We start from the raw sequence: 13,905 nt of genomic DNA on the forward strand, positions 1-13,905 counted from the left end.
TAGGACTCATGACTGGGAGGTCCCACTCCAAGGCTCTGCTAACTTAGCTGTGGTGGGTTAGGTGACGGGGCCTGGGCACTACACCTGAGGGCTGCCAGTGTGGAATGAGCCGACTGGGAGCTCACAGCTCTGGGGAAGACCTGTTGACCCAGGACTCAGCAGATGGTCTCATCTTGGCTGGGGTGGAGAGCAGGGCTCTGGACTAAGCAGAGTAAAACCAAGAGGAAGAACTAGGAAGAGGAGTCGGTGGGCCCCTGCAACATACCCTCATCCCCAGAAGCAGTCTAGAGGAAACTGTCTCCATGCTTGCCAGGCTGTCAGCTGACCCTGCATCCCCAGGAGGCACATAAACCTGTAGATGAATTACTATATGGTCTTATTAATAAAAAAAACTCAGAGCCAGAAATTGGAGTTAAAGCCTGAGAGAGATCAGAGGAATAGGGAAAGCCACAGCTAACCTCACCTCACCAACTCCGCAGCTTCCAAAGGCACCTACTCCTGTCTACCCACACCTATATGCCTTTCTGTTCTGTTCTCTCATTCGCTCTCTCAGCCCAGCTATATCACTTCCTCTTCCTGCCCAGCTCTGTCATTTCCTGTCTGCCTGTACAGACCTCCAGACCTTTATGGTTGGTGCTGGGATTAAAGGCGTGTGTCACCATGCCTGGCTCTGTTCCCCAGTGTAGCCTTGAACTCACAGAGATCCAGACAGATTCTCTGCCTCCCAAGTGATAGGGTTAAAGGCGTGTGCTACCATTGCCTGACTTCTATATAGTGGTTGGCTTTTTCCTCTGATCTCCAGGCAATTTTATTAGGAGACACAGTTTATTGGGGGACACAATACATTACCACATAAACCCGCTGTGGAAATTCAGATTGTGCTCCCCCTGGGAAGACAGCGGGGATGTGACATCATTGTCAAGGAGTCATCTTCACCCAAAATGTGGAGTACTTACCCAGAGCCACCTCCCCAGCCCCAGATCACACTTTTGATAACTACTGTGTCCTGGACCAGTGCTGTCAACAGGAATGCAATGTGAGCTTCATCTATAATGCAAAATATAAAGCAATTTCTGGTAGCCGCTTTAAAATGTGAAAGGAAACAGGCAAAGTTAAATTTTAAAGTATTTTTATTTGGGAGCTGGACAGGTGGTTCAGTGGTTAGGAGCACTTGGTATTCTTGCAGAGGGTCTGCGTTCACGTAGCACCCATATGGTGGATTACAACCATCAATAACTCCAGCTCCAGGGTATCTGATGCCTCTGGCCTCCGTTGGCACTTGCACTTGTGCACAAATCTACACACACTTCACACACACACACACACACACACACACACACACTGTTAAAGATAAAATACATAAATAAAAGTGAATATTTCATTTATAAGTTGTTCTAGAGTATTCTCAATATATAATCAATACCATATTCCTTTTTCCCATTTTAAAATTTTATGTATATGGGTGTTTTGCCTGCATGTATGTCTGTGTATCACACGTGTGCAGTGCCTGAGAAGGCCAGAAGAAGGCGTTGGATCCCCTGGAACTAGAGTTACAGATGGCTGTGAGCTGTGTTGGCAATCAAACTGGGGTCCTCTGGAAGAGCAGTCAAGGAAGGCTCTTAACTACAGAGCCATCTCTCCAGCCCCCAATATAAAATTCCTAATGAAACACTCCTCTTTCCCTTCTCCCTCCTTCCCTCCCCTTCTCTCCTCCCCTTTCCTTCTCTCCCATCCCCTCTCCATTCCTCTCTTTTCTCTTTTATACTCATTGTCCAGCATGTTTTACATGTACAGCCTACCTCGACCTGGACTGGTTGCATTGCAGGTGATCAATTTCCTGCATGGACAGAGGTTACCCTGTGGGTACTGCAGCCGTACAGCTTTGCTATAGACAGTCCGCACATCAGCAGCTTCTCTAGCGATTGCGAGCTGGAAAAGTGGAGGGACCTGGGCAGTCCAGAACCAGAACTGCATTCTCAGTGCTCACAGTTGCCTGGTCTGCTGGCTGAAGCCCCTAATGTGTAGCAGAGGCCTGTCATCTAGAAGGCATGCAGTGTTTGGGGAGGAAAGGAATGAATGCATGAATATCCCACGTCCCTCCCTGTCCACTCCTCCTAGCCCCACAGTCCCTGTGCACAATTAGTGTGAGTCAGAATCTGAAAAGAAAATGTTCAAGTCAGAGATTCTGTGAGTGGTGGAGCTGGAGGGCAATTTAAGTTTGTTACCTGAGGAGAAACTAGAAATGACGAAAATCAGGGCACAGAGGAGGAGGGCAGCCAGAAGGTAAAGAAAGCCAGGCATGTGGGTGCACACTTGTAATCTCAGCACCCGGGAGGCTGAGGCATGAGGGTCAAGAGTTCAAGGCCAGCTGTATGCTGTATAATGGCCAGCCTTGCTCAAGTTCTTCAGAGATACAGCCACTTAGGTGAGGTCCCACAGCTTGTTGTGGCCTAGGCACACCCTGGTTCCAGAGAAAATCAATTCAGAAAAGCATATCACTCCATATCCCAGGTGTCTGGCTGGGTCCTCCTTTGTCCTCAGATAGCTCAATGCTGTCCCCACAGACACATTAGCGAGCCATTACCTGGAGGCTCCAGATCTGGCCTATGCATGGTATTATCTATCCTCAATATTTTGGAAAAGATTCATTTATAAATATGCATAGTGTAAAAATAAAAGAATGTGGTGTTATTAAGAAGCATCGAGACACGTGGTGCTAAGATGTTTGTTGTAATGCTGTGTGTAGCAGCGACAAGTCAAAGAGCATGAAGAGTCAGCAACAGGGTGACGGGTAAATGAGCTGTGGGCCATGCAGACACTGAAAGTCTGCGTCATAATTAAAAATGGCACTGTGGCCAGGCATGGTGACACACGCTTGTAATCATAGCACTTGGCAGGCTGGGTAGCCTGGGCTACATAGTGAGACCATGTCTTTTAAAAAAAAAGGCGTTGATATAGACATAGGGCTGGGGAATGTAGCTCAGTGGTAAAGCATTTGCTTAGCATGTACAAGGCCTTAACACTACAAAAACATGCAAAAATGGAAAAAATGTTCAACATGTAACGTAAGAGGATGGATGAGGTCATTTTGGCTATACCCATGGAAGAGTGCTTAGAAAGGATTTGTGCCCCCACAGTATTCGTGTTGGTTTTTAGGGGAACTGAATATAAGTGATTCATTTTTCTTTAAAAGTTTTTTATTTCTGGCTTTTCATTTGTGACATATAACAAGATACAGTCTTGTTATATAACAAGACTGGTCATTATATGGCCCGGACTGGCCTTGAACTCTCGATCCTCCTGTCTCAGCCTCCTGGGGGCAGAGATTACAAGTGTGCACTGCCACATCTACTTCCTTCACCTTCTCTGACCCCCCCCCCCATTGCTTTTGTCATCTCTGGTTTCTCCTCACTGAGCGACAATTCCTGCTGTAGTATAGAAACGACATGTACAGGAACAGAACACAGGTAGGGAAGAAAGGCTTTAGCCGGCAGCATTTACTTCAGAATTGATTACACAACCCACAGTACAAGTTTACAGCGTTGGAGCCCGACAGTCGTATTTAAATGTAGCAACAAGGAGTTATTAAATGTTTGAGAGTTGAAGTTAGCACATTTAGAACTCATGAGACAGCTTTTGCCAAGTATCTATTTGGGGAAGTGAAAGTTGATGATGGTATACTCTTGTTTTGAATGGAATCCACCTAACCCTCCCTATGTGGGTTCTAAATGCTATGTGGAGATTGAGTAATGGTTATGTGAGAGACAGTCCTAAAACCATGTGTTAGAGCTGGATAGATGAATGGACACACACATATTCGCGTGAGCGCGCGCGCGCGCAAACACACACACACACACACGTGCACGCACACACAGACACACACACATGTGTTCGCACACATGCACATGGTCTAGCACAAGACCTCTTCTCGTCACCTTCAATGCTGAGACCTTAGCCCCAGCCATTTCTACCCTGTGGCTCATTTACTACACTGTAGCTGAGCCATCTTCTCAAAGCACGGTCAGGTCACATCCCTCCTCTTCATAAAACCCTTTGGTGCCTCAGGGCACCTGAGTCACTGACTCTCGGGTATGGCCCATCCTGCCCCTCTCATCCCATTGCCGGCCCCTCTGCCCTGACTCACACCATGCCAGCCATGCTTCTCTTTCCAGTGGTTTGCACTTCCAGTTCTGGAACAGGTCTTACCCATAGTGCCCTGCTTCCTCACCTTCTGGGGGTCTTTGCCTCTGAATTGGTGACATCTTTCTGAGCACCCTAAACAAAAGATCCCACATCTTAGATACCTCAGCTGACTTCATTCTTCTTTATAACACTCAACCTTCCCTGACATGTGACCAATTTTATTATCTTCCTTCATCTTGTCTTCCTTCATCAAAATTAATTTATTATTAATTAATTAACATTAACACCCCGAGGCCAAGGACTTTTTTCTTTAATGTCCAGTGCCCTTGATCCAAGACCAGTGAGTATCAGCAGCCTTGGGAGGAATGAATGGTTGGGTACCATGTGACAGCTCCTCATCCTGTCAAGGAGGTGCCTGAGGAAGGCTCCTTGCCTTGCCCAAGGTCACGGCTGGGACACCCAGCAGACATCCTGGCTGTAGCCACTGTGCATCAACTGCACACAGGGACCCTGGCCTTGTCCATCCTGCTTCCCGTGTGTTTTTCCAGTTCACACAGAATTTCAGCCCAGAATAGCAAAAGAAGAAACAGCTGTTCCTGCAGGCTCCTGGAAACTACTCCAGAGGGCTCCTCCCTGGAAAAGCAGTAGTGAGCTCAGGGTGGGAAGAAAGAGGCAGAGGAGGGGGGTCCCCAGCCAAGGGGGCAATCTGATAGATTTGGTTTTGTGATTAAAATAACATCTGCGCCTGGTTTTCACTGCAGTTTGGAAGGTGGGTGGTCTGTCTGAAGTATCAGGTGGGGGTCTTCCTCCATTCCTGGCCCAGGAAAGTTTGGGATGCAGGTAGCTGAAGGATTCACTCAACAGACAGATGAAGTAGGAGGAACTGAGCCCAAAGGAGCATCTGGGAACCCCAGTCTGGCCTACAGGCCTGTTGGTCCCTGGCCCAGCCTCACTCTCAAGTATCTCTAGACCCCTCCCCCTTCCTGAGATGGTTCAGACACCCCCTTTGATGCCTGGAGAGCTCTGGCCTTCTCCCTCTCAAGCCCCATGTGGTTTGTTAATGGGCTGTGAAATGAGGGATTTCAAGCGCCACTCATCCGTGTGAGCACAGTGGGGCAGTGGTGGGATGCTGATGCTGTTCGGTGTTCTCAAGCCTGTCTGTCTGTCTGGCTCCCCAGATGCAGCTTCTGGATAAATTTCCTATTGAAGGTGGCCAGAAGGATCCCAAGCAAAGGATCATCCCCTTCCTCCCAGGTAAGCTCCAGTGGCCCTGTGGAGGGCTGGGGGTGACTAGGAGAAGCCCCCCCCCCCAAACCAAGAAGAGGCTAGGGATGCATTAACCACTCCTCCATAGGATTTGCAAGCCTTGGCTTTTGAAAGCCACTGTCCTCCAACTGGCTTCAGAATCATCCTTGCTAGCCCTTGGTTTGTAGCTCCTGAGGAGTTTCTGAGGCTCTCAGACTTGGCATCTTCTTCACGAAAGACCCTGATAGGGTAGGATGTGTGTAACCCTGTAATCCCAGGATTCCAAAGACAGACAGAGGCAGGGCATTAAGGGTCTCAGGCCAACCTGGACTTCATTACCACTTTGAGGCCAGACTGAGCTGCACAGAAAGATGCAAGGATTAGTAGTTCAGGAAGCCCGGCAACTGGAGTTTGATTCCCAGAGGGTCCCACATGGTGGAAGGAGAGAACCAACTTCTACAAGTTGTCCTCTGACCGCCACATGTGACCCCACCCCAGTGCACACAAAATAAAAATGTAACAGTAGTTGAAAGTCATCCTCAGCTACATAATGAGTTCAAGTCCAGCCTGGGCCACATGAGACTCCATCTTACATGGTTAAGAGCACTGGCTCTTCTTCCAGAGGACCCAGGTTCAATTCCCAGCTGCTCACAACCATCTGTAACAACCAGTCCCAGGGGTTTCAAAGCCCTCTTCCAGCCTCCTCAGGCATGAGTCAGGCATGTGGTACACAGATGTCCATGCAAACAGAACACTCATACATATAAAATATTTTTTTTTTCAAGACAGGGTTTCCCTGTGTCCTGGAACTTACTCTATAGACTAGGCTGAGTTCCGCCTACCTCTGCCTCTCAGGTGCTGGGATTAAAGACATGCTAAAGCATTATTCTAATTAATCTTATCAATAAAAAATCAGGAGTCAGATATCAGGGTAAAAACCTGAAAGATCGCCAGGCAGTGGTGGCACACGCCTTTAATCCCAGCACTTGGGAGGCAGAGCCAGGCGAATCTCTGTGAATTCGAGGCTAGCCTGGTCTACAAAGTGAGTTCCAGGACAGGCTCCAAAACTACACAGAGAAACCCTGTCTTGAAAAACAAACAAAACAAAACAACAAAAACAAACAAACAAACAAACAAAAAACCCCTGAAAGATCAGAGAAACAGGAGCAGACACAGTCGCTTCCTACATCTCTGGTTCCTCTGACCAAAAGGGCCAAGATCCTCTCTCAGCCCTGTCTTACCACTTCCTGTCTCCTCTCTCTACAGTCCTCCAAACCTCTATGGTCAGGTAGTGGCTAGCTCCACTGTCTGACTCCAGGCAAGCTTCATTTGTCAGAACACAATATATCACACAACATTTCCCTCTTTTTGTCTAACTAAAAAGTGAAGGCTTTAACTAACGTAGTAAAACTATATATAATAATACAATAACTATATATAAATATGTGCAGGCAAGAATTACATTAGCAATGTCCAGTCCATTTGCACTTGACAAATTCAGAGAAAATACTCCATTATCCTATCTTGGTGAGTCTAAAGTGTTGTACCTAATTCAGTTTCTATCCTAACTTATATTATCAATCCCAAACTATCTTTTATGTCTCTCAACCTTATACACTTTACACCTCTTTTATGAGTTTCTTTTCTGAATTTGGTAACAAAGAAAACTATAACTATCTAGTTTTCAACTCCATTAGAGACCTGAGAAGGATATAATATTACCTGAGTAATCAGGAAGTACAGAGCAAACAACTTCCAAAACTAAGAAATGACAGAAACAGCTGGCTGCCTGGACAGACTTTTCTGTGAAGCAGGATTTTTGAAGGACTGTCCCACCTTGTCTTGGCAAAGTTTGGCAGTCCTTTCTTTTGTGTCCTACTTGTCCAATTTGGACAGCATACTGTCAGCAGTTGAGGCAAGGGCAGTTTCTTGCACAGTCGCTAACTTTTGCCACAAAGCAATATATGGAGTTTCTTCAATACCCATTATCTTCTCTGAAGTAAATTGGTGCTGCCAGGAGCGGACATGTCTCATTGTCATTAAAAAAAAAAAAAAAATCTTAGTTACTAAAACATCTTAAATGTCATATTTTGTAGATCTCTGAACTATTTGAAGACATCCTGTCTAAAATATATCTATTTGACCTTGAAAACATACCTAACATGACTACAAGTTTAATTGTAATAGATGACTAACTACTGATCTGCATTTATTTATTATCCTAAATATTTTGTAATAATAACTTTCAAGGACTAGAAATTTACATTTACATTGTTAAATGAGCAGTATAAATACAATACCTTGAACAAGAGTAGAAACATATATACAGTATGTTCCATCAAAAATAACCTTAAATTTATATCGAGATACAAAAATCTTAAACAAGAGTAGAAATATATATACAGTATAACAAAAATAAACTCAAATTTGTATCAATATACAAAAATCCATACCAATGTAAAATATTTAAGACTAGAACTTGCTTTTTTGTTTAAAAGTAGATTCAATAATCTACTCTTTTATCCTATCATTTCTATATTTCCCCCTTTCTCTTTTCAGAACAAGATCCCCGAATCTAATCTCCTTTGTTCAGCTTTTTTCCTATTACCAATAACAACTTGTAACCAAGCCCCCTAAATGATGACAAATATTCATAACCCATTGAATGACCAAAAACCACCCACCCCACCTCTTGGGAATGTGGGTATCGTGTTCTTAAAATTACTTCCTGCTGTCTGGGGGCAGTGGCATCTTTAGGGGACCCTGAAAAAAATTTGGGATGATTGTCAAGTCCTTGGAGAGCTAGCTGTATCATTTATTGTCCAGTCTCTGTGTAATGGGAAAGTGCAGGGTTTATGTCAAGTCCTGGTTAGAGGAGTCTGTAAGGCTGGACCATCTCAGCCAGCCGCCTCAAAATTGTCCTGAGCAGTTTGTAGTCCAAAGCCAATCTTTGGGTGGTGTTTGTCAGCTTAGTGGCGTTACCATAGTCCCGGTGTAATCCTTATTGTGGGGCCCCATCCTTTTGGAGATTTCAAAGGTCACTGTTAGGCATGGTCATGGTTCACTGCAGAAAACTTAAACATTTTAAATGTCATATGCATCAGATCTTGAAGAGGTTAAAGGACCATAATTTGTTTTATACATCCATAGTACAAAAACTTAATTCCTAGTTACCTGATAGAGACTCAAACCTGAAATCATGTTCAGGAAGCTAGATGAAGCCCTTTTCTAGAATTAGTTAGTACTCTATATGACCATTAATATCAGGACAAAAGGTTTAAATATATTTATGTTAATCTTACAAATTTTGAGATATTTATGCCTTAAAAAAGTTTTAAAGAGTCAAAATAAAACCAAAGAATTATGAGATTAGTAGCAATAGATAGTCCCTTAATTTTGGTTTTTCTTCTGTCCCATATCAGGTGGCTCTTCTGACATAAGACAGAGATTTTGGTTTTTCTTTTAACAAGTATGCTTGGGTTTAGAAAAGGGAGAGAGCCACACTTTAATTTTTAACTGGACTGGGACTATGCAAAGACCATTTGCATTATATGTCTGTAGAAAACAGCAGAAACAAACATTTGGGAAGATATATGTTGGAGGGGTACAGCCAGCATTAACAAGGCAGATCTCTATGAATTCCAGGCCAGCCAGGGCGACATAGTTGAGACTGTGTCTCCCAAAATAAATACATAATAAAAACAACTTTTAGAAAGAGGTGGGGCTTAGAGATATGGTCTTGCAGGAGACCCAAGTTCAGTTCCCAGAACCTACATAGGGCAGATCGGTAACTCCAGTTCCAGGAGGACCCAAAACCTCCGGCCTCTGCAGTCACCTGCACACAGGTAACCCAATCCCATGCACATAACTAAAAATAAAATCTTTAAAGAAATTGATTGATTTTCTATGAGGGGGTAGGTGCATGCCATGGTGAATGGGGAGTCTGAGGAAAACGTGAGTTGGTCTCTTTCCAGCATGTAGGTCCAGGCAGTGAACTCAGGCTTGGCAACCGGGGCCTCTGTCTCCCTGAGCCACCTCACCAGCCTCTGAAGCTCTGGATGAGGTTAACTGACCCTGCCTGCCGGGAAAAGTCAAACATGGGACACCTTCCAGTCTCTGTGCAGAGTAGGGAATGCTGTTGAGAGAAATGGGGGTTGAGTAACACCCCCAAGCTTAGCCCTGCTCCCTCTTAGCCCTCCCTTCAGCGGCTTCCTGCACTGGACTCTCGTCTTTTCCTTACTCACTCTCCAGGGCTTCTGGCTGGGCTAGCCTTTGGAGCATGCACCAGGGCTCCCAGCTCCGTCCCTGTCTTCCTTCAGCTCACTGGAAGCCTCCATAGACCCTTCATTCCCTTTCTCCTCAGAAAGCCTAAGGTTTCTTGCACCAACATACCTTTGGGTCCCAAGGGCCCCCGGGAAAGAGGCCACTGAAGAAGGGCCTGTTTTAGTAGCTGAATCCCTGGTTTAGCTTGAGACATGGATTCAGCTGCAAGTGCCTTGGGAATGCCATGTCTTTTGTGAATTTCCCACTGCAGAGAGCCACCTTAATAGGAGATCTTGTGTCACTAGACACCGACTTGTTTCTGCTTCCTTACCTTTGGAGATGGTGTCTGAGACCATCTGCTGATTCTCCAGGGTCACCCTAACAGCAGAGACTTAGTAAAACCCCCTGAGAGAGCACACACTACAAATACCTCAGCCAGCCAGCCACTGGGACAGCCCTGGCAGCATTTCGTCTCTCCTGGAATTTCATGGGAAGGAAAACTCCAGGGAGGAGGAAGGGGGCATACTTTATCTCCAGAGGGGCTCAGTTTCAGGTCCAGAGGTGCTGGGGCACGGCGAGCATTTCTGCTGCCTGGGAAGGGTTTGGGGTATATTCCAGGTATCAGTCCAGCTGCTTTCTTCTGGCCCACCTGGCCACAGGCTCATGGCTGGGGACTTGAAGTGTCTGGCTGGTGTCAGTAATAGAGAAAGCAGAGGAACTCAGAAAACTGAGTCTTGGTTGCATGCTCACTCATCTGCCAGGCAAGTCCTGTGCAGGAGCAATGCATCTTCGGATCTGGCACAGGCTAGGGGTGTGTCCAGGCAGGTCTGGCCCACCTAGGGTCCTGGCCAGCCTGTGGGTTTGAAAGGTGCGAAGCACCCAGTGTTCCTGTGGCCAAAGATAGAATCTTCATCCCAAAGAAGCTGGCCCTGGATGGTACCCGATGCCTCTTAGGGGACAGGCGGGGCCTTGTATAGTGGCACTGGGGCCAGGGATAAGGTTTAAGGGAGGTCTGTGAGCAGGGCTAGTGAGGTCCTGGAGGCAGGGTTTGGCCAGTTACTGATACTTGGATATCAATCCAATCCTGTATAAAGGTTGTAGGTGGGCTACCCTTACGAAGGCCCCCCAAGTGGTTTTCACCTGGGTTTAAAACCTGTTTTCTGGGTTCTGGGAATGAAGAGTCACTGTACAGAATCGACAGCTTCCACAAGGCCTGAGAAGCCTATGGAAAGATCTAGAAGGTGTGGAGCCCACAAAGGAGAGGCAGCTATCCGGTAGGTGTTCCAGGGAAGAAAATAGCATGGTTCAGGCCAAGAAAGGGCAGTGTTATTCGAGAGCTTGGGCACCCTGGGAAAGGTGGAGGATGAGGATAGACTCCCCCAGACTGTACCACCAAACCCCTGTACTGTGTGAGAGTGAGGGAGACATGCCCATCTCTTTGGCTGACCTCTGTGGCTCTTTGAGACAAGACCCTTGTCCCCTTGGTCATTACTCATGTTTCTGCTGTAGGGCTAGACACATGGCATGTGCTGTGTTAAGACTTGTTGATCGGTTTCCTTATTGACACTCATTTTACTGAGCTACTAGTATATGCCTAGACTTGTACCGGCCACGCCTCATGTCTTCCCCCCCAGGCTCACTGATGGGCATCAATCCCAGGTCTAGAGAAAAGTGAACTCAGAGGCTACCAGATGGCTCAGTGGCACCTGCCACCAAAATGAGTTTAATCCCTGGAATTCACGTGGTGGAAGGAAAGAACGGACTGTTCAAGTTGTACACACACACACACACACACACACACACACACACACACACACACACGCACGCACGCATGCACACACGCACACGTACGAGCTTCCATTCTTCTGATGTGATGTGCTGTCTTTCCCCGGCTAAGGAGGAACTGGCAAAGCCAGCCTAAGCAAGGCTCTGCTTTTGCCTTCCTCTACTGCTCCTATGCCCACCAAGTTAGGGCTGAGACCAAGCACAAGTACCCTTGGTCCCTCTCTCAGCTGTCACTGTTATCTCAAGCATCAGGAGTATCCTGTTTGGGGTCAGGTACCCTGGAAGGCTCTCCCATTGCATTAAGTGGCTGAGGTCATTGGCATCGAGTGATTATTTTGTGTGTGTGTGATTAAACTATTTAGTGTATTTTCATTTGAAAGTTACACAGATTCGACAGCTCCATATTAATTTAATTACCGACCTATCGAGTTTCTTTTAAAAATACCTTTCGCCTGGTGGTGGTGGCGGCGGCGGCAGCGGCGGCGGCGCACGCCTTTAATCCCAGCACTCGGGAGGCAGAGCCAGTTGGATCTCTGTGAGTTCGAGGCCAGCCTGGTCTACAGCGCGAGATCCAGGAAAGGCGCAAAGCTACACAGAGAAACCCTGTCTCGAAAAACCAAAAAAAAAAAAAAAAACAAAAAAAAAAAAAACACCTTTTCATCCTGCCTTCTTTTTGAGATAGGGTCTTGTCTTAAGGTTTCCGTAGCTGTGAAAAACACCATGACCAAAAGCCGCTAGGGGAGGAAAGGGTTTGTTTCATCTACAACTCAGGTCATACTCCATCACTGAGGAAGTCAGGACAGGAACTCCAGCAGGACAGGGACCTGGAAGCAGGAACTGAAACAGAGGCCATGGAGAAACGCTGCATATTGCTCAGCCTGCACCCAGGACCACCTGCCCAGGCATGGCACCACCCGCAAGTGACTGTGCCCTCCCACATTAGTAACTAAGAAAATATCCACAGACTTGTCTAAAGGCCAGTCTTTTGTTTTGCTTTTTTCATTTGTTTGTTTTGAGACAGAGTTTCTCTCTGTAGACCAGAGAGAATTCATCTGTGGAGATCCACCTGCCTCTGCCTCCCAAGTGCTGGGATTAAAGGTGTGTGCCACCACCAACTAGCAAAAATGTGTAGCCCAGGCCGGCCTTGCCCTTGAACTCATGATCCTCCTGTCTCCGCCTCCTTCAGCAAATCCTACCGGCGTGTACAACCACAGCCAGCAGGGCCAGTCTTCGGGAGGCATTTTCTCAGTTGTGGTTTCCTCTATCAGATAACTCTAGTTTGTGTCAAGCTAATGAAACAAAACCAACCAGGAGAGGTCTACTGGAGTCTGTGCTGGTCTTGAACTTGTGATGTAGCTGAGGATAACCTTGAACTCTTGATCTTCCTGCCTCTGCGTCCCAAGTGCTGGGATTACAGGAATGCACCACTATATCTAGCTTTACCTTTTAATTCTGAAATAATTACAGACTTGGGAGATGTTGCAAAAATACCAGCCACCATACCTTGCTCTCCTGCAGTTCTAATACCTGACTGCAGAGCTGGGGCTTTATTCCATTGTAAGGAGGGTCACACCAGCTGCTTTCCACCATCAAATTACTTCCCCCAATGGAACATCCTTTTTCCTCTTTTGATTTTGTTATTTCAAAATTATGTGGTGATGTGTGTCTGAGTATAGGTATGTTCGCGTGAATGCAGTACCTTCAGAGGCCAGAAGATGGCATCAGCATTTGCCTGGAACTGGAGTTAGAGGCAGTTGTGAGTGGTCCAGCATGGGTGCTGGGAACTGAATTTAGGTGATCTTCAAGAGTAGTATGTGCTCTGAACCACTGAGCCACCTCTTCAGTCCTGGAACACCTTAATAACTAGCTATAGTATGTTATCAAAACCAGGAAATTAATGTTAGCACCTTCAATTAACTAGAACATTGACCAGAGTGGTCAATTTCTATATTAAGCATGTGGAGAATGCTGAGTAAGCATGCCCCTGGCCAGTAAGGACAGTAGCCTGTGAAAAGCTTCTCTATGGTCCAGAGTGCTTGGCATTCCTGCTTCCAACCAAAAAGCTGTGAGTATAATTTGATTTGCATGAAGAAATTCTCCTAAAGCCTCCTGAACAAACTTCTTAGAACAAATGCCACTATCTGTCAGTTGCCCTCAATGGTTTTGTTTGTTTGTTTTCTGAGACAGGGTCCCTCTACATAGTCCTGACTGTCCTGGAACTCAGTGTGCAGACCAAGCTGGCTCCGAACTCATAGAGAGATCCTCCTGCTTCTGCCTCCCCGGATATGGGATTAAAGTTACGTGCCATGTATTTTATAAAAAAGAAGCATGTGCTAAATTCTGTTACAAAGTGAAGGCCTCTAAAAGAGGTTTCTTTAGGAGCTTGCCTGTTACCCAGCACTGAGGAGGCTGAGGCAGGAGGCTAGTTCAAGGTTAGCATGAGCTACATAGTGAGTTCTAGGCCAGCCT

At 46.2% G+C, this 13,905-nt stretch overlaps 1 protein-coding gene across 3 annotated transcripts in view; it reads left to right on the forward strand.

The window, feature by feature from the left end:
• The window catches only part of Sh3pxd2a (SH3 and PX domains 2A), a 213,404-nt gene that overhangs the window by 68,363 nt on the left and 131,136 nt on the right, over positions 1-13,905 (forward strand). For all 3 annotated transcript variants that reach the window (XM_052760845.1, XM_052760844.1, XM_052760847.1), the window contains exon 3: positions 5,322-5,397. In XM_052760845.1, the coding sequence (XP_052616805.1) occupies positions 5,322-5,397 (76 nt within the window). The remainder of the gene's footprint in view (positions 1-5,321; positions 5,398-13,905) is intronic.

This window comes from Peromyscus californicus, unplaced genomic scaffold, assembly GCF_007827085.1.
Source record: "Peromyscus californicus insignis strain IS unplaced genomic scaffold, ASM782708v3 Scaffold_4__1_contigs__length_199733344, whole genome shotgun sequence".
Taxonomy (NCBI): domain Eukaryota; kingdom Metazoa; phylum Chordata; class Mammalia; order Rodentia; family Cricetidae; genus Peromyscus; species Peromyscus californicus.